Source organism: Lithobates pipiens, unplaced genomic scaffold, assembly GCF_037356315.1.
Source record: "Lithobates pipiens isolate NorthernLeopardFrog02 unplaced genomic scaffold, aLitPip1_a1.2 Scaffold_19, whole genome shotgun sequence".
In the NCBI taxonomy this organism is placed as follows: domain Eukaryota; kingdom Metazoa; phylum Chordata; class Amphibia; order Anura; family Ranidae; genus Lithobates; species Lithobates pipiens.
The window spans coordinates 936,779-962,764 of NW_027507764.1; the positions used below are offsets into that span (position 1 = coordinate 936,779).

The following is a 25,986-nucleotide window of genomic DNA, read 5'->3' on the forward strand; positions in this document are numbered from 1 at the left end:
TGGTATCTGATGTGCAGAGCCCGGTGTATAATGTGTAGCCTGGTATATGATGTGCAGAGCACTGTGTATAATGTGCAGCCTGGTATATGATGTGCAGAGCCCGGGGGATAATGTGCAGCCTGGTATATGATGTGCAGAGCACTGTGTATAATGTGCAGCCTGGTATATGATGTGCAGAGCCCTGTGTATAATGTGCAGCCTGGTATATGATGTGCAGAGCACTGTGTATAATGTGCAGCCTTGCATATGATGTGCAGAGCCCGGTGTATAATGTGCAGCCTGGTATATGATGTGCAGAGCACTGTGTATAATGTGCAGCCTGGTATATGATGTGCAGAGCACTGTGTATAATGTGCAGCCTGGTATATGATGTGCAGAGCACTGTGTATAATGTGCAGCCTGGTATATAATGTGCAGAGCACTGTGTATAATGTGCAGAGCACTGTGTATAATGTGTAGCCTGGTATATGATGTGCAGAGCCCGGTGTATAATGTGCAGCCTGGTATATGATGTGCAGAGCACTGTGTATAATGTGCAGCCTGGTATATGATGTGCAGAGCACTGTGTATAATGTGCAGCCTGGTGTATGATGTGCAGAGCCCGGTGTATAATGTGCAGCCTGGTATATGATGTGCAGAGCACTGTGTATAATGTGCAGCCTGGTATATGATGTGCAGAGCACTGTGTATAATGTGCAGCCTGGTATATGATGTGCAGAGCCCGGTGTATAATGTGCAGCCTGGTATATGATGTGCAGAGCCCGGTGTATAATGTGCAGCCTGGTATATGATGTGCAGAGCCCGGTGTATAATGTTCAGCCTGGTATGTGATGTGCAGAGCCCGGTGTATAATGTTCAGCCTGGTATATGATGTGCAGAGCCCGGTGTATAATGTTCAGCCTGGTATATGATGTGCAGAGCACTGTGTATAATGTGCAGCCTTGTGTTTACGATGTGCAGAGCCCGGTGTATAATGTGCAGCCTGGTATATTATGTGCAGAGCACTGTGTATAATGTGCAGCCTGGTATATTATGTGCAGAGCCCGATGTATAATGTTCATGGTATATTATGTGCAGAGCCCGATGTATAATGTTCAGCCTGGTGTATAATGTGCAGAGCCCGGTGTATAATGTGCAGAGCCCGGTGTATAATGTGCAGAGCCTGGTGTATAATGTGCAGAGCCCGGTGTATAATGTGCAGAGCCCGGTGTATAATGTGCAGAGCCCGGTGTATAATGTGCAGAGAACGGTGTATAATGTGCAGAGAACGGTGTATAATGTACAGAGCCCGGTGTATAATGTACAGAGCCCGGTGTATAATGTGCAGAGCCCGGTGTATAATGTGCAGCCTGGTATATGATGTGCAGAGCCCTGTGTATAATGTGCAGCCTGGTATATAATGTGCAGCCTGGTATATGATGTGCAGCAGCCCGGTGTATAATGTGCAGCCTGGTATATGATGTGCAGAGCCCGGTGTATAATGTGCAGCCTGGTATATGATGTGCAGAGCCCGGTGTATAATGTGCAGCCTGGTATATGATGTGCAGAGCACTGTGTATAATGTGTAGCCTGGTATATGATGTGCAGAGCACTGTGTATAATGTGTAGCCTGGTATATGATGTGCAGAGCTCGGTGTATAATGTGCAGCCTGGTATATGATGTGCAGAGCCCGGTGTATAATGTGCAGCCTGGTATATGATGTGCAGAGCCCGGTGTATAATGTGCAGCCTGGTATATGATGTGCAGAGCACTGTGTATAATGTGTAGCCTGGTATATGATGTGCAGAGCACTGTGTATAATGTGCAGCCTGGTATATGATGTGCAGAGCACTGTGTATAATGTGCAGCCTGGTATATGATGTGCAGAGCACTGTGTATAATGTGCAGCCTGGTATATGATGTGCAGAGCACTGTGTATAATGTGCAGCCTGGTATATGATGTGCAGAGCCCGGGGGATAATGTGCAGCCTGGTATATGATGTGCAGAGCACTGTGTATAATGTGCAGCCTGGTATATGATGTGCAGAGCACTGTGTATAATGTGTAGCCTGGTATATGATGTGCAGAGCCTGGTGTATAACGTGCAGCCTGGTATATGATGTGCAGAGCCCGGTATATGATGTGCAGAGCTCGGTGTATAATGTGCAGCCTGGTATATGATGTGCAGAGCCCGGTGTATAATGTGCAGCCTGGTATATGATGTGCAGAGCCCGGTATATAATGTGCAGCCTGGTATATGATGTGCAGAGCACTGTGTATAATGTGCAGCCTGGTATATGATGTGCAGAGCACTGTGTATAATGTGCAGCCTGGTATATGATGTGCAGAGCACTGTGTATAATGTGCAGCCTGGTATATAATGTGCAGAGCACTGTGTATAATGTGCAGAGCACTGTGTATAATGTGTAGCCTGGTATATGATGTGCAGAGCCCGGTGTATAATGTGCAGCCTGGTATATGATGTGCAGAGCACTGTGTATAATGTGCAGCCTGGTATATGATGTGCAGAGCACTGTGTATAATGTGCAGCCTGGTGTATGATGTGCAGAGCCCGGTGTATAATGTGCAGCCTGGTATATGATGTGCAGAGCACTGTGTATAATGTGCAGCCTGGTATATGATGTGCAGAGCACTGTGTATAATGTGCAGCCTGGTATATGATGTGCAGAGCCCGGTGTATAATGTGCAGCCTGGTATATGATGTGCAGAGCCCGGTGTATAATGTGCAGCCTGGTATATGATGTGCAGAGCCCGGTGTATAATGTTCAGCCTGGTATGTGATGTGCAGAGCCCGGTGTATAATGTTCAGCCTGGTATATGATGTGCAGAGCCCGGTGTATAATGTTCAGCCTGGTATATGATGTGCAGAGCACTGTGTATAATGTGCAGCCTTGTGTTTACGATGTGCAGAGCCCGGTGTATAATGTGCAGCCTGGTATATTATGTGCAGAGCACTGTGTATAATGTGCAGCCTGGTATATTATGTGCAGAGCCCGATGTATAATGTTCATGGTATATTATGTGCAGAGCCCGATGTATAATGTTCAGCCTGGTGTATAATGTGCAGAGCCCGGTGTATAATGTGCAGAGCCCGGTGTATAATGTGCAGAGCCTGGTGTATAATGTGCAGAGCCCGGTGTATAATGTGCAGAGCCCGGTGTATAATGTGCAGAGCCCGGTGTATAATGTGCAGAGAACGGTGTATAATGTGCAGAGAACGGTGTATAATGTACAGAGCCCGGTGTATAATGTACAGAGCCCGGTGTATAATGTACAGAGCCCGGTGTATAATGTGCAGAGCCCGGTGTATAATGTGCAGAGCCTGGTGTGTAATGTGCAGAGCCCGGTGTATAATGTGCAGAGCCCGGTGTATAATGTGCAGAGCCCGGTGTATAATGTGCAGAGAACGGTGTATAATGTGCAGAGAACGGTGTATAATGTACAGAGCCCGGTGTATAATGTACAGAGCCCGGTGTATAATGTACAGAGCCCTGTGTATAATGTGCAGCCTGGTATATGATGTGCAGAGCCCTGTGTATAATGTGCAGCCTGGTATATGATGTGCAGAGCTCGGTATATAATGTGCAGCCTGGTATATGATGTGCAGCAGCCCGGTGTATAATGTGCAGCCTGGTATATGATGTGCAGAGCCCGGTGTATAATGTGCAGCCTGGTATATGATGTGCAGAGCCCGGTGTATAATGTGCAGCCTGGTATATGATGTGCAGAGCACTGTGTATAATGTGTAGCCTGGTATATGATGTGCAGAGCACTGTGTATAATGTGCAGCCTGGTATATGATGTGCAGAGCCCGGTGTATAATGTGCAGCCTGGTATATGATGTGCAGAGCACTGTGTATAATGTGCAGCCTGGTATATGATGTGCAGAGCACTGTGTATAATGTGCAGCCTGGTATATGATGTGCAGAGCACTGTGTATAATGTGTAGCCTGGTATATGATGTGCAGAGCACTGTGTATAATGTTCAGCCTGGTATATGATGTGCAGAGCCCGGTGTATAATGTGCAGCCTGGTATATGATGTGCAGAGCACTGTGTATAATGTGCAGCCTGGTATATGATGTGCAGAGCACTGTGTATAATGTGCAGCCTGGTATATGATGTGCAGAGCACTGTGTATAATGTGCAGCCTGGTATATGATGTGCAGAGCACTGTGTATAATGTGCAGCCTGGTATATGATGTGCAGAGCCCGGGGGATAATGTGCAGCCTGGTATATGATGTGCAGAGCACTGTGTATAATGTGCAGCCTGGTATATGATGTGCAGAGCACTGTGTATAATGTGTAGCCTGGTATATGATGTGCAGAGCCTGGTGTATAACGTGCAGCCTGGTATATGATGTGCAGAGCCCGGTATATGATGTGCAGAGCTCGGTGTATAATGTGCAGCCTGGTATATGATGTGCAGAGCCCGGTGTATAATGTGCAGCCTGGTATATGATGTGCAGAGCCCGGTATATATTGTGCAGCCTGGTATATGATGTGCAGAGCACTGTGTATAATGTGCAGCCTGGTATATGATGTGCAGAGCACTGTGTATAATGTGCAGCCTGGTATATGATGTGCAGAGCACTGTGTATAATGTGCAGCCTGGTATATGATGTGCAGAGCCCGGTGTATAAATGTGTAGCCTGGTATATGATGTGCAGAGCACTGTGTATAATGTGTAGCCTGGTATATGATGTGCAGAGCCCGGTATATAAATGTGTAGCCTGGTATATGATGTGCAGAGCACTGTGTATAATGTGTAGCCTGGTATATGATGTGCAGAGCACTGTGTATAATGTGTAGCCTGGTATATGATGTGCAGAGCACTGTGTATAATGTGTAGCCTGGTATATGAAGTGCAGAGCCCCGTGTATAATGTGCAGCCTGGTATATGATGTGCAGAGCACTGTGTATAATGTGCAGCCTGGTATATGATGTGCAGAGCCCGGTATATAAATGTGTAGCCTGGTATATGATGTGCAGAGCACTGTGTATAATGTGTAGCCTGGTACATGATGTGCAGAGCCCGGTGTATAATGTGCAGCCTGGTATATGATGTGCAGAGCCCGGTATATAATGTGCAGCCTGGTATATGATGTGCAGAGCCCGGTGTATAATGTGCAGCCTGGTATATGATGTGCAGAGCCCGGTGTATAATGTGCAGCCTGGTATATGATGTGCAGAGCCCGGTGTATAATGTGCAGCCTGGTATATGATGTGCAGAGCACTGTGTATAATGTGCAGCCTGGTATATGATGTGCAGAGCACTGTGTATAATGTGCAGCCTGGTATATGATGTGCAGAGCACTGTGTATAATGTGCAGCCTGGTATATGATGTGCAGAGCCCAGTGTATAATGTGCAGCCTGGTATATGATGTGCAGAGCACTGTGTATAATGTGCAGCCTGGTATATGATGTGCAGAGCACTGTGTATAATGTGCAGCCTGGTATATGATGTGCAGAGCGCCGTGTATAATGTGCAGCCTGGTATATGATGTGCAGAGCCCGGTGTATAATGTGCAGCCTTGTATATGATGTGCAGAGCCCGGTGTATAATGTGCAGCCTGGTATATGATGTGCAGAGCCCGGTGTATAATGTGCAGCCTTGTATATGATGTGCAGAGCCCGGTGTATAATGTGCAGCCTGGTATATGATGTGCAGAGCCCGGTGTATAATGTGCAGCCTTGTATATGATGTGCAGAGCCCGGTGTATAATGTGCAGCCTGGTATATGATGTGCAGAGCCCGGTGTATAATGTGCAGCCTGGTATATGATGTGCAGAGCACTGTGTATAATGTGTAGCCTGGTATATGATGTGCAGAGCCCGGTGTATAATGTGCAGCCTGGTATATGATGTGCAGAGCCCGGTGTATAATGTGCAGCCTGGTATATGATGTACAGAGCCCGGTGTATAATGTGCAGCCTGGTATATGATGTGCAGAGCCCTGTGTATAATGTGCAGCCTGGTATATGATGTGCAGAGCACTGTGTATAATGTGCAGCCTGGTATATGATGTGCAGAGCACTGTGTATATTGTGTAGCCTGGTATATGATGTGCAGAGCCCGGTGTATAATGTGCAGCCTGGTATATGATGTGCAGAGCCCGGTGTATAATGTGCAGCCTGGTATATGATGTGCAGAGCACTGTGTATAATGTGCAGCCTGGTATATGATGTGCAGAGCACTGTGTATATTGTGTAGCCTGGTATATGATGTGCAGAGCCCTGTGTATAATGTGTAGCCTGGTATATGATGTGCAGAGCCCGGTGTATAATGTGCAGCCTGGTATATGATGTGCAGAGCCCGGGGGATAATGTGCAGCCTGGTATATGATGTGCAGAGCACTGTGTATAATGTGCAGCCTGGTATATGATGTGCAGAGCCCGGTGTATAATGTGTAGCCTGGTATATGATGTGCAGAGCCCGGTGTATAATGTGCAGCCTGGTATATGATGTGCAGAGCCCGGGGGATAATGTGCAGCCTGGTATATGATGTGCAGAGCACTGTGTATAATGTGCAGCCTGGTATATGATGTGCAGAGCACTGTGTATAATGTTCAGCCTGGTATATGATGTGCAGAGCACTGTGTATAATGTTCAGCCTGGTATATGATGTGCAGAGCCCTGTGTATAATGTGCAGCCTGGTATATGATGTGCAGAGCCCTGTGTATAATGTGCAGCCTGGTATATGATGTGCAGAGCACTGTGTATAATGTGCAGCCTGGTATATGATGTGCAGAGCCTGGTGTATAATGTGCAGCCTGGTATATGATGTGCAGAGCACTGTGTATAATGTGCAGCCTGGTATATGATGTGCAGAGCCCGGTGTATAATGTTCAGCCTGGTATATGATGTGCAGAGCCCGGTGTATAATGTGCAGCCTGGTATATGATGTGCAGAGCCCGGTGTATAATGTGCAGCCTGGTATATGATGTGCAGAGCACTGTGTATAATGTGCAGCCTGGTATATGATGTGCAGAGCACTGTGTATAATGTGCAGCCTGGTATATGATGTGCAGAGCACTGTGTATAATGTGCAGCCTGGTATATGATGTGCAGAGCACTGTGTATAATGTGCAGAGCACTGTGTATAATGTGTAGCCTGGTATATGATGTGCAGAGCCCGGTGTATAACGTGCAGCCTGGTATATGATGTGCAGAGCACTGTGTATAATGTGCAGCCTGGTATATGATGTGCAGAGCCCGGTGTATAATGTGCAGCCTGGTATATGATGTACAGAGCCCGGTGTATAATGTGCAGCCTGGTATATGATGTGCAGAGCACTGTGTATAATGTGCAGAGCACTGTGTATAATGTGTAGCCTGGTATATGATGTGCAGAGCCCGGTGTATAACGTGCAGCCTGGTATATGATGTGCAGAGCACTGTGTATAATGTGCAGCCTGGTATATGATGTGCAGAGCACTGTGTATAATGTGCAGCCTGGTGTATGATGTGCAGAGCCCGGTGTATAATGTGCAGCCTGGTATATGATGTGCAGAGCCCGGTGTATAATGTTCAGCCTGGTATATGATGTGCAGAGCCCGGTGTATAATGTTCAGCCTGGTATATGATGTGCAGAGCCCGGGGGATAATGCGCAGCCTGGTATATGATGTGCAGAGCACTGTGTATAATGTTCAGCCTGATATATGATGTGCAGAGCCCGGTGTATAATGTGCAGCCTGGTATATGATGTGCAGAGCACTGTGTATAATGTGCAGCCTTGTATATGATGTGCAGAGCCCAGTGTATAATGTGCAGCCTGGTATATGATGTGCAGAGCACTGTGTATAATGTGCAGCCTGGTATATGATGTGCAGAGCACTGTGTATAATGTGCAGCCTTGCATATGATGTGCAGAGCCCGGTGTATAATGTGCAGCCTGGTATATGATGTGCAGAGCCCGGTGTATAATGTTCAGCCTGGTATATGATGTGCAGAGCCCGGTGTATAATGTTCAGCCTGGTATATGATGTGCAGAGCCCGGTGTATAATGTGCAGCCTGGTATATGATGTGCAGAGCACTGTGTATAATGTGCAGCCTGGTATATGATGTGCAGAGCACTGTGTATAATGTGCAGCCTTGCATATGATGTGCAGAGCCCGGTGTATAATGTGCAGCCTGGTATATGATGTGTAGAGCCCGATGTATAATGTTCAGCCTGGTATATGATGTGCAGAGCCCGGTGTATAATGTTCAGCCTGGTATATGATGTGCAGAGCCCGGTGTATAATGTGCAGCCTGGTATATGATGTGCAGAGCACTGTGTATAATGTGCAGCCTGGTATATGATGTGCAGAGCACTGTGTATAATGTGCAGCCTGGTATATGATGTGCAGAGCACTGTGTATAATGTTCAGCCTGGTATATGATGTGCAGAGCCCTGTGTATAATGTGAAGCCTGGTATATGATGTGCAGAGCACTGTGTATAATGTGCAGCCTTGTATATGATGTGCAGAGCCCAGTGTATAATGTGCAGCCTGGTATATGATGTGCAGAGCCCGGTGTATAATGTGCAGCCTGGTATATGATGTGCAGAGCACTGTGTATAATGTGCAGCCTGGTATATGATGTGCAGAGCCCGGTGTATAATGTGCAGCCTGGTATATGATGTGCAGAGCCCTGTGTATAATGTGCAGCCTGGTATATGATGTGCAGAGCACTGTGTATAATGTGCAGCCTTGCATATGATGTGCAGAGCCCGGTGTATAATGTGCAGCCTGGTATATGATGTGCAGAGCACTGTGTATAATGTGCAGCCTGGTATATGATGTGCAGAGCACTGTGTATAATGTGCAGCCTGGTATATGATGTGCAGAGCCCTGTGTATAATGTGTAGCCTGGTATATGATGTGCAGAGCCCGGTGTATAATGTGCAGCCTGGTATATGATGTGCAGAGCACTGTGTATAATGTGCAGCCTGGTATATGATGTGCAGAGCACTATGTATAATGTGCAGCCTGGTGTATGATGTGCAGAGCCCGGTGTATAATGTGCAGCCTGGTGTATGATGTGCAGAGCCCGGTGTATAATGTGCAGCCTGGTATATGATGTGCAGAGCACTGTGTATAATGTGCAGCCTGGTATATGATGTGCAGAGCACTGTGTATAATGTGCAGCCTGGTATATGATGTGCAGAGCCCGGTGTATAATGTGCAGCCTGGTATATGATGTGCAGAGCCCCGTGTATAATGTGCAGCCTGGTATATGATGTGCAGAGCCCGGTGTATAATGTTCAGCCTGGTATGTGATGTGCAGAGCCCGGTGTATAATGTTCAGCCTGGTATATGATGTGCAGAGCCCGGTGTATAATGTTCAGCCTGGTATATGATGTGCAGAGCACTGTGTATAATGTGCAGCCTTGTGTTTACGATGTGCAGAGCCCGGTGTATAATGTGCAGCCTGGTATATTATGTGCAGAGCACTGTGTATAATGTGCAGCCTGGTATATTATGTGCAGAGCCCGATGTATAATGTTCATGGTATATTATGTGCAGAGCCCGATGTATAATGTTCAGCCTGGTGTATAATGTGCAGAGCCCGGTGTATAATGTGCAGAGCCCGGTGTATAATGTGCAGAGCCCGGTGTATAATGTGCAGAGCCCGGTGTATAATGTGCAGAGCCCGGTGTATAATGTGCAGAGCCCGGTGTATAATGTGCAGAGAACGGTGTATAATGTACAGAGCCCGGTGTATAATGTACAGAGCCCGGTGTATAATGTGCAGAGCCCGGTGTATAATGTGCAGCCTGGTATATGATGTGCAGAGCCCTGTGTATAATGTGCAGCCTGGTATATAATGTGCAGCCTGGTATATGATGTGCAGCAGCCCGGTGTATAATGTGCAGCCTGGTATATGATTTGCAGAGCCCGGTGTATAATGTGCAGCCTGGTATATGATGTGCAGAGCACTGTGTATAATGTGCAGCCTGGTATATGATGTGCAGAGCACTGTGTATAATGTGCAGCCTGGTATATGATGTGCAGAGCACTGTGTATAATGTGCAGCCTGGTATATGATGTGCAGAGCCCGGGGGATAATGTGCAGCCTGGTATATGATGTGCAGAGCACTGTGTATAATGTGCAGCCTGGTATATGATGTGCAGAGCACTGTGTATAATGTGTAGCCTGGTATATGATGTGCAGAGCCTGGTGTATAACGTGCAGCCTGGTATATGATGTGCAGAGCCCGGTATATGATGTGCAGAGCTCGGTGTATAATGTGCAGCCTGGTATATGATGTGCAGAGCCCGGTGTATAATGTGCAGCCTGGTATATGATGTGCAGAGCCCGGTGTATAATGTGCAGCCTGGTATATGATGTGCAGAGCACTGTGTATAAAGTGCAGCCTGGTATATGATGTGCAGAGCCCGGTGTATAATGTGCAGCCTGGTATATGATGTGCAGAGCCCGGTATATAATGTGCAGCCTGGTATATGATGTGCAGAGCACTGTGTATAATGTGCAGCCTGGTATATGATGTGCAGAGCACTGTGTATAATGTGCAGCCTGGTATATGATGTGCAGAGCACTGTGTATAATGTGCAGCCTGGTATATGATGTGCAGAGCCCGGTATATAAATGTGTAGCCTGGTATATGATGTGCAGAGCACTGTGTATAATGTGTAGCCTGGTATATGATGTGCAGAGCCCGGTATATAAATGTGTAGCCTGGTATATGATGTGCAGAGCACTGTGTATAATGTGTAGCCTGGTATATGATGTGCAGAGCACTGTGTATAATGTGTAGCCTGGTATATGATGTGCAGAGCACTGTGTATAATGTGTAGCCTGGTATATGAAGTGCAGAGCCCCGTGTATAATGTGCAGCCTGGTATATGATGTGCAGAGCACTGTGTATAATGTGCAGCCTGGTATATGACGTGCAGAGCCCGGTATATAAATGTGTAGCCTGGTATATGATGTGCAGAGCACTGTGTATAATGTGTAGCCTGGTACATGATGTGCAGAGCCCGGTGTATAATGTGCAGCCTGGTACATGATGTGCAGAGCCCGGTATATAATGTGCAGCCTGGTATATGATGTGCAGAGCCCGGTGTATAATGTGCAGCCTGGTATATGATGTGCAGAGCACTGTGTATAATGTGCAGCCTGGTATATGATGTGCAGAGCACTGTGTATAATGTGCAGCCTGGTATATGATGTGCAGAGCACTGTGTATAATGTGCAGCCTGGTATATGATGTGCAGAGCCCAGTGTATAATGTGCAGCCTGGTATATGATGTGCAGAGCACTGTGTATAATGTGCAGCCTGGTATATGATGTGCAGAGCACTGTGTATAATGTGCAGCCTGGTATATGATGTGCAGAGCACTGTGTATAATGTGCAGCCTGGTATATGATGTGCAGAGCGCCGTGTATAATGTGCAGCCTGGTATATGATGTGCAGAGCCCGGTGTATAATGTGCAGCCTTGTATATGATGTGCATAGCCCGGTGTATAATGTGCAGCCTGGTATATGATGTGCAGAGCCCGGTGTATAATGTGCAGCCTTGTATATGATGTGCAGAGCCCGGTGTATAATGTGCAGCCTGGTATATGATGTGCAGAGCCCGGTGTATAATGTGCAGCCTGGTATATGATGTGCAGAGCCCGGTGTATAATGTGCAGCCTGGTATATGATGTGCAGAGCCCGGTGTATAATGTGCAGCCTGGTATATGATGTGCAGAGCACTGTGTATAATGTGTAGCCTGGTATATGATGTGCAGAGCCCGGTGTATAATGTGCAGCCTGGTATATGATGTGCAGAGCCCGGTGTATAATGTGCAGCCTGGTATATGATGTACAGAGCCCGGTGTATAATGTGCAGCCTGGTATATGATGTGCAGAGCCCTGTGTATAATGTGCAGCCTGGTATATGATGTGCAGAGCACTGTGTATAATGTGCAGCCTGGTATATGATGTGCAGAGCACTGTGTATATTGTGTAGCCTGGTATATGATGTGCAGAGCCCGGTGTATAATGTGCAGCCTGGTATATGATGTGCAGAGCCCGGTGTATAATGTGCAGCCTGGTATATGATGTGCAGAGCACTGTGTATAATGTGCAGCCTGGTATATGATGTGCAGAGCACTGTGTATATTGTGTAGCCTGGTATATGATGTGCAGAGCCCTGTGTATAATGTGTAGCCTGGTATATGATGTGCAGAGCACGGTGTATAATGTGCAGCCTGGTATATGATGTGCAGAGCCCGGGGGATAATGTGCAGCCTGGTATATGATGTGCAGAGCACTGTGTATAATGTGCAGCCTGGTATATGATGTGCAGAGCCCGGTGTATAATGTGTAGCCTGGTATATGATGTGCAGAGCCCGGTGTATAATGTGCAGCCTGGTATATGATGTGCAGAGCCCGGGGGATAATGTGCAGCCTGGTATATGATGTGCAGAGCACTGTGTATAATGTGCAGCCTGGTATCTGATGTGCAGAGCCCGGTGTATAATGTGTAGCCTGGTATATGATGTGCAGAGCACTGTGTATAATGTGCAGCCTGGTATATGATGTGCAGAGCCCGGGGGATAATGTGCAGCCTGGTATATGATGTGCAGAGCACTGTGTATAATGTGCAGCCTGGTATATGATGTGCAGAGCCCTGTGTATAATGTGCAGCCTGGTATATGATGTGCAGAGCACTGTGTATAATGTGCAGCCTTGCATATGATGTGCAGAGCCCGGTGTATAATGTGCAGCCTGGTATATGATGTGCAGAGCACTGTGTATAATGTGCAGCCTGGTATATGATGTGCAGAGCACTGTGTATAATGTGCAGCCTGGTATATAATGTGCAGAGCACTGTGTATAATGTGCAGAGCACTGTGTATAATGTGTAGCCTGGTATATGATGTGCAGAGCCCGGTGTATAATGTGCAGCCTGGTATATGATGTGCAGAGCACTGTGTATAATGTGCAGCCTGGTATATGATGTGCAGAGCACTGTGTATAATGTGCAGCCTGGTGTATGATGTGCAGAGCCCGGTGTATAATGTGCAGCCTGGTATATGATGTGCAGAGCACTGTGTATAATGTGCAGCCTGGTATATGATGTGCAGAGCACTGTGTATAATGTGCAGCCTGGTATATGATGTGCAGAGCCCGGTGTATAATGTGCAGCCTGGTATATGATGTGCAGAGCCCGGTGTATAATGTGCAGCCTGGTATATGATGTGCAGAGCCCGGTGTATAATGTTCAGCCTGGTATGTGATGTGCAGAGCCCGGTGTATAATGTTCAGCCTGGTATATGATGTGCAGAGCCCGGTGTATAATGTTCAGCCTGGTATATGATGTGCAGAGCACTGTGTATAATGTGCAGCCTGGTATATTATGTGCAGAGCACTGTGTATAATGTGCAGCCTTGTGTTTACGATGTGCAGAGCCCGGTGTATAATGTGCAGCCTGGTATATTATGTGCAGAGCACTGTGTATAATGTGCAGCCTTGTGTTTACGATGTGCAGAGCCCGGTGTATAATGTGCAGCCTGGTATATTATGTGCAGAGCCCGATGTATAATGTTCATGGTATATTATGTGCAGAGCCCGATGTATAATGTTCAGCCTGGTGTATAATGTGCAGAGCCCGGTGTATAATGTGCAGAGCCCGGTGTATAATGTGCAGAGCCTGGTGTATAATGTGCAGAGCCCGGTGTATAATGTGCAGAGCCCGGTGTATAATGTGCAGAGCCCGGTGTATAATGTGCAGAGCCCGGTGTATAATGTGCAGAGAACGGTGTATAATGTGCAGAGAACGGTGTATAATGTACAGAGCCCGGTGTATAATGTACAGAGCCCGGTGTATAATGTGCAGAGCCCGGTGTATAATGTGCAGCCTGGTATATGATGTGCAGAGCCCTGTGTATAATGTGCAGCCTGGTATATAATGTGCAGCCTGGTATATGATGTGCAGCAGCCCGGTGTATAATGTGCAGCCTGGTATATGATGTGCAGAGCCCGGTGTATAATGTGCAGCCTGGTATATGATGTGCAGAGCCCGGTGTATAATGTGCAGCCTGGTATATGATGTGCAGAGCCCGGTGTATAATGTTCAGCCTGGTATATGATGTGCAGAGCACTGTGTATAATGTGTAGCCTGGTATATGATGTGCAGAGCACTGTGTATAATGTGCAGCCTGGTATATGATGTGCAGAGCACTGTGTATAATGTGTAGCCTGGTATATGATGTGCAGAGCACTGTGTATAATGTGCAGCCTGGTATATGATGTGCAGAGCACTGTGTATAATGTGCAGCCTGGTATATGATGTGCAGAGCACTGTGTATAATGTGCAGCCTGGTATATGATGTGCAGAGCACTGTGTATAATGTGCAGCCTGGTATATGATGTGCAGAGCCCGGGGGATAATGTGCAGCCTGGTATATGATGTGCAGAGCACTGTGTATAATGTGCAGCCTGGTATATGATGTGCAGAGCACTGTGTATAATGTGTAGCCTGGTATATGATGTGCAGAGCCTGGTGTATAACGTGCAGCCTGGTATATGATGTGCAGAGCCCGGTGTATAATGTGCAGCCTGGTATATGATGTGCAGAGCCCGGTGTATAATGTGCAGCCTGGTATATGATGTGCAGAGCCCGGTGTATAATGTGCAGCCTGGTATATGATGTGCAGAGCTCGGTGTATAATGTGCAGCCTGGTATATGATGTGCAGAGCCCGGTGTATAATGTGCAGCCTGGTATATGATGTGCAGAGCCCGGTATATAATGTGCAGCCTGGTATATGATGTGCAGAGCACTGTGTATAATGTGCAGCCTGGTATATGATGTGCAGAGCACTGTGTATAATGTGCAGCCTGGTATATGATGTGCAGAGCACTGTGTATAATGTGCAGCCTGGTATATAATGTGCAGAGCACTGTGTATAATGTGCAGAGCACTGTGTATAATGTGTAGCCTGGTATATGATGTGCAGAGCCCGGTGTATAATGTGCAGCCTGGTATATGATGTGCAGAGCACTGTGTATAATGTGCAGCCTGGTATATGATGTGCAGAGCACTGTGTATAATGTGCAGCCTGGTGTATGATGTGCAGAGCCCGGTGTATAATGTGCAGCCTGGTATATGATGTGCAGAGCACTGTGTATAATGTGCAGCCTGGTATATGATGTGCAGAGCACTGTGTATAATGTGCAGCCTGGTATATGATGTGCAGAGCCCGGTGTATAATGTGCAGCCTGGTATATGATGTGCAGAGCCCGGTGTATAATGTGCAGCCTGGTATATGATGTGCAGAGCCCGGTGTATAATGTTCAGCCTGGTATGTGATGTGCAGAGCCCGGTGTATAATGTTCAGCCTGGTATATGATGTGCAGAGCCCGGTGTATAATGTTCAGCCTGGTATATGATGTGCAGAGCACTGTGTATAATGTGCAGCCTTGTGTTTACGATGTGCAGAGCCCGGTGTATAATGTGCAGCCTGGTATATTATGTGCAGAGCACTGTGTATAATGTGCAGCCTGGTATATTATGTGCAGAGCCCGATGTATAATGTTCATGGTATATTATGTGCAGAGCCCGATGTATAATGTTCAGCCTGGTGTATAATGTGCAGAGCCCGGTGTATAATGTGCAGAGCCCGGTGTATAATGTGCAGAGCCTGGTGTATAATGTGCAGAGCCCGGTGTATAATGTGCAGAGCCCGGTGTATAATGTGCAGAGCCCGGTGTCTAATGTGCAGAGAACGGTGTATAATGTGCAGAGAACGGTGTATAATGTGCAGCCTGGTATATGATGTGCAGAGCCCTGTGTATAATGTGCAGCCTGGTATATAATGTGCAGCCTGGTATATGATGTGCAGCAGCCCGGTGTATAATGTGCAGCCTGGTATATGATGTGCAGAGCCCGGTGTATAATGTGCAGCCTGGTATATGATGTGCAGAGCCCGGTGTATAATGTGCAGCCTGGTATATGATGTGCAGAGCACTGTGTATAATGTGTAGCCTGGTATATGATGTGCAGAGCACTGTGTATAATGTGCAGCCTGGTATATGATGTGCAGAGCCCGGTGTATAATGTGCAGCCTGGTATATGATGTGCAGAGCACTGTGTATAATGTGCAGCCTGGTATATGATGTGCAGAGCACTGTGTATAATGTGCAGCCTGGTATATGATGTGCAGAGCACTGTGTATAATGTGTAGCCTGGTATATGATGTGCAGAGCACTGTGTATAATGTTCAGCCTGGTATATGATGTGCAGAGCCCGGTGTATAATGTGCAGCCTGGTATATGATGTGCAGAGCACTGTGTATAATGTGCAGCCTGGTATATGATGTGCAGAGCACTGTGTATAATGTGCAGCCTGGTATATGATGTGCAGAGCACTGTGTATAATGTGCAGCCTGGTATATGATGTGCAGAGCACTGTGTATAATGTGCAGCCTGGTATATGATGTGCAGAGCCCGGGGGATAATGTGCAGCCTGGTATATGATGTGCAGAGCACTGTGTATAATGTGCAGCCTGGTATATGATGTGCAGAGCACTGTGTATAATGTGTAGCCTGGTATATGATGTGCAGAGCCTGGTGTATAACGTGCAGCCTGGTATATGATGTGCAGAGCCCGGTATATGATGTGCAGAGCTCGGTGTATAATGTGCAGCCTGGTATATGATGTGCAGAGCCCGGTGTATAATGTGCAGCCTGGTATATGATGTGCAGAGCCCGGTATATAATGTGCAGCCTGGTATATGATGTGCAGAGCACTGTGTATAATGTGCAGCCTGGTATATGATGTGCAGAGCACTGTGTATAATGTGCAGCCTGGTATATGATGTGCAGAGCCCGGTATATAAATGTGTAGCCTGGTATATGATGTGCAGAGCACTGTGTATAATGTGTAGCCTGGTATATGATGTGCAGAGCCCGGTATATAAATGTGTAGCCTGGTATATGATGTGCAGAGCACTGTGTATAATGTGTTGCCTGGTATATGATGTGCAGAGCACTGTGTATAATGTGTAGCCTGGTATATGATGTGCAGAGCACTGTGTATAATGTGTAGCCTGGTATATGAAGTGCAGAGCCCCGTGTATAATGTGCAGCCTGGTATATGATGTGCAGAGCACTGTGTATAATGTGCAGCCTGGTATATGATGTGCAGAGCCCGGTATATAAATGTGTAGCCTGGTATATGATGTGCAGAGCACTGTGTATAATGTGTAGCCTGGTACATGATGTGCAGAGCCCGGTGTATAATGTGCAGCCTGGTATATGATGTGCAGAGCCCGGTATATAATGTGCAGCCTGGTATATGATGTGCAGAGCCCGGTGTATAATGTGCAGCCTGGTATATGATGTGCAGAGCCCGGTGTATAATGTGCAGCCTGGTATATGATGTGCAGAGCCCGGTGTATAATGTGCAGCCTGGTATATGATGTGCAGAGCACTGTGTATAATGTGCAGCCTGGTATATGATGTGCAGAGCACTGTGTATAATGTGCAGCCTGGTATATGATGTGCAGAGCACTGTGTATAATGTGCAGCCTGGTATATGATGTGCAGAGCCCAGTGTATAATGTGCAGCCTGGTATATGATGTGCAGAGCACTGTGTATAATGTGCAGCCTGGTATATGATGTGCAGAGCACTGTGTATAATGTGCAGCCTGGTATATGATGTGCAGAGCACTGTGTATAATGTGCAGCCTGGTATATGATGTGCAGAGCGCCGTGTATAATGTGCAGCCTGGTATATGATGTGCAGAGCCCGGTGTATAATGTGCAGCCTTGTATATGATGTGCAGAGCCCGGTGTATAATGTGCAGCCTGGTATATGATGTGCAGAGCCCGGTGTATAATGTGCAGCCTTGTATATGATGTGCAGAGCCCGGTGTATAATGTGCAGCCTGGTATATGATGTGCAGAGCCCGGTGTATAATGTGCAGCCTTGTATATGATGTGCAGAGCCCGGTGTATAATGTGCAGCCTGGTATATGATGTGCAGAGCCCGGTGTATAATGTGCAGCCTGGTATATGATGTGCAGAGCCCGGTGTATAATGTGTAGCCTGGTATATGATGTGCAGAGCCCGGTGTATAATGTGCAGCCTGGTATATGATGTGCAGAGCCCGGTGTATAATGTGCAGCCTGGTATATGATGTACAGAGCCCGGTGTATAATGTGCAGCCTGGTATATGATGTGCAGAGCCCTGTGTATAATGTGCAGCCTGGTATATGATGTGCAGAGCACTGTGTATAATGTGCAGCCTGGTATATGATGTGCAGAGCACTGTGTATATTGTGTAGCCTGGTATATGATGTGCAGAGCCCGGTGTATAATGTGCAGCCTGGTATATGATGTGCAGAGCACTGTGTATAATGTGCAGCCTGGTATATGATGTGCAGAGCACTGTGTATATTGTGTAGCCTGGTATATGATGTGCAGAGCCCTGTGTATAATGTGTAGCCTGGTATATGATGTGCAGAGCCCGGTGTATAATGTGCAGCCTGGTATATGATGTGCAGAGCCCGGGGGATAATGTGCAGCCTGGTATATGATGTGCAGAGCACTGTGTATAATGTGCAGCCTGGTATATGATGTGCAGAGCCCGGTGTATAATGTGTAGCCTGGTATATGATGTGCAGAGCCCGGTGTATAATGTGCAGCCTGGTATATGATGTGCAGAGCCCGGGGGATAATGTGCAGCCTGGTATATGATGTGCAGAGCACTGTGTATAATGTGCAGCCTGGTATCTGATGTGCAGAGCCCGGTGTATAATGTGTAGCCTGGTATATGATGTGCAGAGCACTGTGTATAATGTGCAGCCTGGTATATGATGTGCAGAGCCCGGGGGATAATGTGCAGCCTGGTATATGATGTGCAGAGCACTGTGTATAATGTGCAGCCTGGTATATGATGTGCAGAGCCCTGTGTATAATGTGCAGCCTGGTATATGATGTGCAGAGCACTGTGTATAATGTGCAGCCTTGCATATGATGTGCAGAGCCCGGTGTATAATGTGCAGCCTGGTATATGATGTGCAGAGCACTGTGTATAATGTGCAGCCTGGTATATGATGTGCAGAGCACTGTGTATAATGTGCAGCCTGGTATATAATGTGCAGAGCACTGTGTATAATGTGCAGAGCACTGTGTATAATGTGTAGCCTGGTATATGATGTGCAGAGCCCGGTGTATAATGTGCAGCCTGGTATATGATGTGCAGAGCACTGTGTATAATGTGCAGCCTGGTATATGATGTGCAGAGCACTATGTATAATGTGCAGAGCACTGTGTATAATGTGCAGCCTGGTGTATGATGTGCAGAGCCCGGTGTATAATGTGCAGCCTGGTATATGATGTGCAGAGCACTGTGTATAATGTGCAGCCTGGTATATGATGTGCAGAGCACTGTGTATAATGTGCAGCCTGGTATATGATGTGCAGAGCCCGGTGTATAATGTGCAGCCTGGTATATGATGTGCAGAGCCCGGTGTATAATGTGCAGCCTGGTATATGATGTGCAGAGCCCGGTGTATAATGTTCAGCCTGGTATGTGATGTGCAGAGCCCGGTGTATAATGTTCAGCCTGGTATATGATGTGCAGAGCCCGGTGTATAATGTTCAGCCTGGTATATGATGTGCAGAGCACTGTGTATAATGTGCAGCCTTGTGTTTACGATGTGCAGAGCCCGGTGTATAATGTGCAGCCTGGTATATTATGTGCAGAGCACTGTGTATAATGTGCAGCCTGGTATATTATGTGCAGAGCCCGATGTATAATGTTCAGCCTGGTGTATAATGTGCAGAGCCCGGTGTATAATGTGCAGAGCCCGGTGTATAATGTGCAGAGCCCGGTGTATAATGTGCAGAGCCCGGTGTATAATGTGCAGAGAACGGTGTATAATGTGCAGAGAACGGTGTATAATGTGCAGAGCCCGGTGTATAATGTGCAGCCTGGTGTATAATGTGCAGAGCCCGGTGTATAATGTGCAGAGCCCGGTGTATAATGTGCAGAGCCCGGTGTATAATGTGCAGAGCCCGGTGTATAATGTGCAGAGAACGGTGTATAATGTGCAGAGAACGGTGTATAATGTACAGAGCCCGGTGTATAATGTGCAGAGCCCGGTGTATAATGTGCAGCCTGGTATATGATGTGCAGAGCCCTGTGTATAATGTGCAGCCTGGTATATAATGTGCAGCCTGGTATATGATGTGCAGCAGCCCGGTGTATAATGTGCAGCCTGGTATATGATGTGCAGAGCACTGTGTATAATGTGCAGCCTGGTATATGATGTGCAGAGCCCGGTGTATAATGTGCAGCCTGGTATATGATGTGCAGAGCCCGGTATATAATGTGCAGCCTGGTATATGATGTGCAGAGCACTGTGTATAATGTGCAGCCTGGTATATGATGTGCAGAGCACTGTGTATAATGTGCAGCCTGGTATATGATGTGCAGAGCACTGTGTATAATGTGCAGCCTGGTATATGATGTGCAGAGCCCGGTATATAAATGTGTAGCCTGGTATATGATGTGCAGAGCACTGTGTATAATGTGTAGCCTGGTATATGATGTGCAGAGCCCGGTATATAAATGTGTAGCCTGGTATATGATGTGCAGAGCACTGTGTATAATGTGTAGCCTGGTATATGATGTGCAGAGCACTGTGTATAATGTGTAGCCTGGTATATGATGTGCAGAGCACTGTGTATAATGTGCAGCCTGGTACATGATGTGCAGAGCCCGGTGTATAATGTGCAGCCTGGTATATGATGTGCAGAGCCCGGTATATAATGTGCAGCCTGGTATATGATGTGCAGAGCCCGGTGTATAATGTGCAGCCTGGTATATGATGTGCAGAGCCCGGTGTATAATGTGCAGCCTGGTATATGATGTGCAGAGCACTGTGTATAATGTGCAGCCTGGTATATGATGTGCAGAGCACTGTGTATAATGTGCAGCCTGGTATATGATGTGCAGAGCCCAGTGTATAATGTGCAGCCTGGTATATGATGTGCAGAGCACTGTGTATAATGTGCAGCCTGGTATATGATGTGCAGAGCACTGTGTATAATGTGCAGCCTGGTATATGATGTGCAGAGCACTGTGTATAATGTGCAGCCTGGTATATGATGTGCAGAGCCCGGTGTATAATGTGCAGCCTGGTATATGATGTGCAGAGCCCGGTGTATAATGTGCAGCCTGGTATATGATGTGCAGAGCCCGGTGTATAATGTGCAGCCTGGTATATGATGTGCAGAGCCCGGTGTATAATGTGCAGCCTGGTATATGATGTGCAGAGCCCGGTGTATAATGTGCAGCCTGGTATATGATGTGCAGAGCCCGGTGTATAATGTGCAGCCTTGTATATGATGTGCAGAGCCCGGTGTATAATGTGCAGCCTGGTATATGATGTGCAGAGCCCGGTGTATAATGTGCAGCCTTGTATATGATGTGCAGAGCCCGGTGTATAATGTGCAGCCTGGTATATGATGTGCAGAGCCCGGTGTATAATGTGCAGCCTTGTATATGATGTGCAGAGCCCGGTGTATAATGTGCAGCCTGGTATATGATGTGCAGAGCCCGGTGTATAATGTGCAGCCTGGTATATGATGTGCAGAGCCCGGTGTATAATGTGTAGCCTGGTATATGATGTGCAGAGCCCGGTGTATAATGTGCAGCCTGGTATATGATGTGCAGAGCCCGGTGTATAATGTGCAGCCTGGTATATGATGTACAGAGCCCGGTGTATAATGTGCAGCCTGGTATATGATGTGCAGAGCCCGGGGGATAATGTGCAGCCTGGTATATGATGTGCAGAGCACTGTGTATAATGTGCAGAGCCCTGTGTATAATGTGCAGCCTGGTATATGATGTGCAGAGCACTGTGTATAATGTGCAGCCTGGTATATGATGTGCAGAGCACTGTGTATATTGTGTAGCCTGGTATATGATGTGCAGAGCCCGGTGTATAATGTGCAGCCTGGTATATGATGTGCAGAGCCCGGTGTATAATGTGCAGCCTGGTATATGATGTGCAGAGCACTGTGTATAATGTGCAGCCTGGTATATGATGTGCAGAGCACTGTGTATATTGTGTAGCCTGGTATATGATGTGCAGAGCCCTGTGTATAATGTGTAGCCTGGTATATGATGTGCAGAGCCCGGTGTATAATGTGCAGCCTGGTATATGATGTGCAGAGCCCGGGGGATAATGTGCAGCCTGGTATATGATGTGCAGAGCACTGTGTATAATGTGCAGCCTGGTATATGATGTGCAGAGCCCGGTGTATAATGTGTAGCCTGGTATATGATGTGCAGAGCCCGGTGTATAATGTGCAGCCTGGTATATGATGTGCAGAGCCCGGGGGATAATGTGCAGCCTGGTATATGATGTGCAGAGCACTGTGTATAATGTGCAGCCTGGTATCTGATGTGCAGAGCCCGGTGTATAATGTGTAGCCTGGTATATGATGTGCAGAGCACTGTGTATAATGTGCAGCCTGGTATATGATGTGCAGAGCCCGGGGGATAATGTGCAGCCTGGTATATGATGTGCAGAGCACTGTGTATAATGTGCAGCCTGGTATATGATGTGCAGAGCCCGGTGTATAATGTGCAGCCTGGTATATGATGTGCAGAGCCCGGTGTATAATGTGTAGCCTGGTATATGATGTGCAGAGCCCGGTGTATAATGTGCAGCCTGGTATATGATGTGCAGAGCCCTGTGTATAATGTGCAGCCTGGTATATGATGTGCAGAGCACTGTGTATAATGTGCAGCCTGGTATATGATGTGCAGAGCCCGGTGTATAATGTGCAGCCTGGTATATGATGTGCAGAGCACTGTGTATAATGTGCAGCCTGGTATATGATGTGCAGAGCACTGTGTATAATGTGCAGCCTGGTATATGATGTGCAGAGCACTGTGTATAATGTGCAGCCTGGTATATGATGTGCAGAGCACTGTGTATAATGTGTAGCCTGGTATATGATGTGCAGAGCACTGTGTATAATGTAGAGCCTGGTATATGATGTGCAGAGCCCGGTATATAAATGTGTACCCTTGTATATGATGTGCAGAGCCCGGTGTATAATGTGCAGCCTTGTATATGATGTGCAGAGCCCGGTGTATAATGTGCAGCCTGGTATATGATGTGCAGAGCCCGGTGTATAATGTGCAGCCTTGTATATGATGTGCAGAGCCCGGTGTATAATGTGCAGCCTGGTATATGATGTGCAGAGCACTGTGTATAATGTGCAGCCTGGTATATGATGTGCAGAGCCCAGTGTATAATGTGCAGCCTGGTATATCATGTGGATTCTATAAGGGGTGTGGCTTAGAGAAGTGGGAGGGACCAAATGGGAAGGGGCGGGGTCTTGCGGCCCCCATCCTAAAAATTCACCAGCCGCCACTGCCAACCATCACATCTTCTATATCCAGATAAAGTCATGGGGGGGGGGGGGTTGAAATGATATATTTATGGGGAAAAGTCACACGTGGACCAGGGGAGCGCCGCCGCCATCTAGCACAGCCAATGAGACAGTTACACGTATCGGAATGTAACTGTTTTTTGGAAATGGGTTTAGTTCCGCTTTAAGTAATAAAGTATCAACATCCCCCCTCAGCCCCTCCCCCTCGTCATATGATTGGTGGCAGTATGGAAAGACATTGAATACTTTTTTTATTACAATTTTTCATGAATTTTTGCTTTCTCTATGATTTCTGTTTTACACACTGACCAGAGTGATATCGCGTTACCATGGTGACATTTCACTACTCTGGGAAGATAATCAGGACTTGTTTTGTACACGGATTGCCAATAACAGTGATAATCAATATTTTAAGTAGGGATGAGCTCAGGCGTGTTCCCGCGCTCCACGTGTAGAGCCCGCCAGGAAGTGGGTGCAGCGCTGCGCTAATCACGGGCAGGGAGACATTTCCCGATCACTGCAGCCGCACATCGGGGCAATAACTCACTGCCTGTGAACGACTATGAATGGAAGCCACTCATTGTGTACAATTGCCATGTGATCTGCTGTGATTGGTCAAAATGCCATCCTCCTGCACCTCAGCCTCCACCCAATATGCCGTCCTCCTGTACCTCAGCCTCCCCCCAATATAACCTGTACCTCAGCCTCCCCCCAATATAACCTGTACCTCAGCCTCCCCCCAATATAACCTGTACCTCAGCCTCCCCCCAATATGCCGTCCTCCTGTACCTCAGCCTCCCCCCAATATGCCGTCCTCCTGTACCTCAGCCTCCACCCAATATGCCGTCCTCCTGTACCTCAGCCTCCCCCCAATATAACCTGTACCTCAGCCTCCCCCCAATATAACCTGTACCTCAGCCTCCCCCCAATATAACCTGTACCTCAGCCTCCCCCCAATATGCCGTCCTCCTGTACCTCAGCCTCCCCCCAATATGCCGTCCTCCTGTACCTCAGCCTCCACCCAATATGCCGTCCCCCTGTACCTCAGCCTCCACCCAATATGCCGTCCCCCTGTACCTCAGCCTCCACCCAATATGCCGTCCCCCTGTACCTCAGCCTCCACCCAATATGCCTTCCTCCTGTACCTCAGCCTCCACCCAATATGCTGTCCTCCTGTACCTCAGCCTCCCCCCAATACGCCGTCCTCCTGTACCTCAGCCTCCCCCCAATATGCCGTCCTCCTGTACCTCAGCCTCCACCCAATACGCCGTCCTCCTGTACCTCAGCCTCCCCCCAATATGCCGTCCTCCTGCACCTCAGCCTCCACCCAATATGCCGTCCTCCTGTACCTCAGCCTCCCCCCAATACGCCTTCCTCCTGTACCTCAGCCTCCACCCAATATGCCGTCCTCCTGTACCTCAGCCTCCACCCAATATGCCGTCCCCCTGTACCTCAGCCTCCCCCCAATACGCCGTCCTCCTGTACCTCAGCCTCCCCCCAATATGCCGTCCTCCTGTACCTCAGCCTCCACCCAATATGCCGTCCCCCTGTACCTCAGCCTCCCCCCAATACGCCGTCCTCCTGTACCTCAGCCTCCCCCCAATACGCCTTCCTCCTGTACCTCAGCCTCCACCCAATATGCCGTCCTCCTGTACCTCAGCCTCCACCCAATATGCCGTCCTCCTGTACCTCAGCCTCCACCCAATATGCCGTCCTCCTGTACCTCAGCCTCCACCCAATATGCCGTCCTCGTGTACCTCAGCCTCCCCCCAATATGCCGTCCTGTACCTCAGCAGATATTGTCCCTCACCTTCTGGAAGATCCTTCACAACGACAGGAAGCTCCACCCACAAGGAGTTCACAGACACCCAGGATCCCATTCCGAATAAGGCCACAAGGACATGTGTGATAAGAGAGCGGCCCGTCACCTCCATGTCTCCGAATCTGCGAAAAGGTGAAAATCGGTGAGAGTTAAAGGGAATGGACGCACCCAGAACACAATTCCTGTGGAAGGCCTGTAAACTCCAGCCAAATACACAAACCACATGGCCAAAATCTATTACCCCCCCGCCCCCCGGACCCTCCTCCACCATCTATACCATGACCCAAATCCATTCACCCCCCCCCCGGACCCTCCTCCACCATCTATACCATGACCCAAATCTATACACCCCCCGGACCCTCCTCCACCATCTATACCATGACCCAAATCTATTCCCCCCCGGACCCCCCTCCACCATCTATACCATGACCCAAATCTATTCCCCCCCCCAGACCCTCCTCCACCATCTATACCATGACCCAAATCTATACACCCCCCGGACCCTCCTCCACCATCTATACCATGACCCAAATCTATTCACCCCCAGACCCTCCTCCACCATCTATACCATGACCCAAATCTATTCCCCCCCCCAGACCCTCCTCCACCATCCATACCATGACCCAAATCTATTCCCCCCCCCCAGACCCTCCTCCACCATCTATACCATGACCCAAAATCTATTCCCCCCCAGACCCTCCTCCACCATCTATACCATGACCCAAATCTGTACACCCCCCA

The 25,986-nt window shown here is 47.9% G+C and overlaps 1 protein-coding gene across 1 annotated transcript in view; it reads right to left on the reverse strand.

Annotated features, from left to right (window-relative positions):
- Nucleotides 1-25,389, reverse strand: part of SLC52A2 (solute carrier family 52 member 2) — a 70,470-nt gene extending 45,081 nt beyond the window's left edge. The window contains 1 exon segment of the mRNA XM_077490467.1: nt 25,234-25,389. Within this exon segment, the coding sequence (XP_077346593.1) occupies nt 25,234-25,357 (124 nt within the window). The 5' untranslated portion in view covers nt 25,358-25,389.
- Nucleotides 25,390-25,986: the final 597 nt, after the last annotated feature.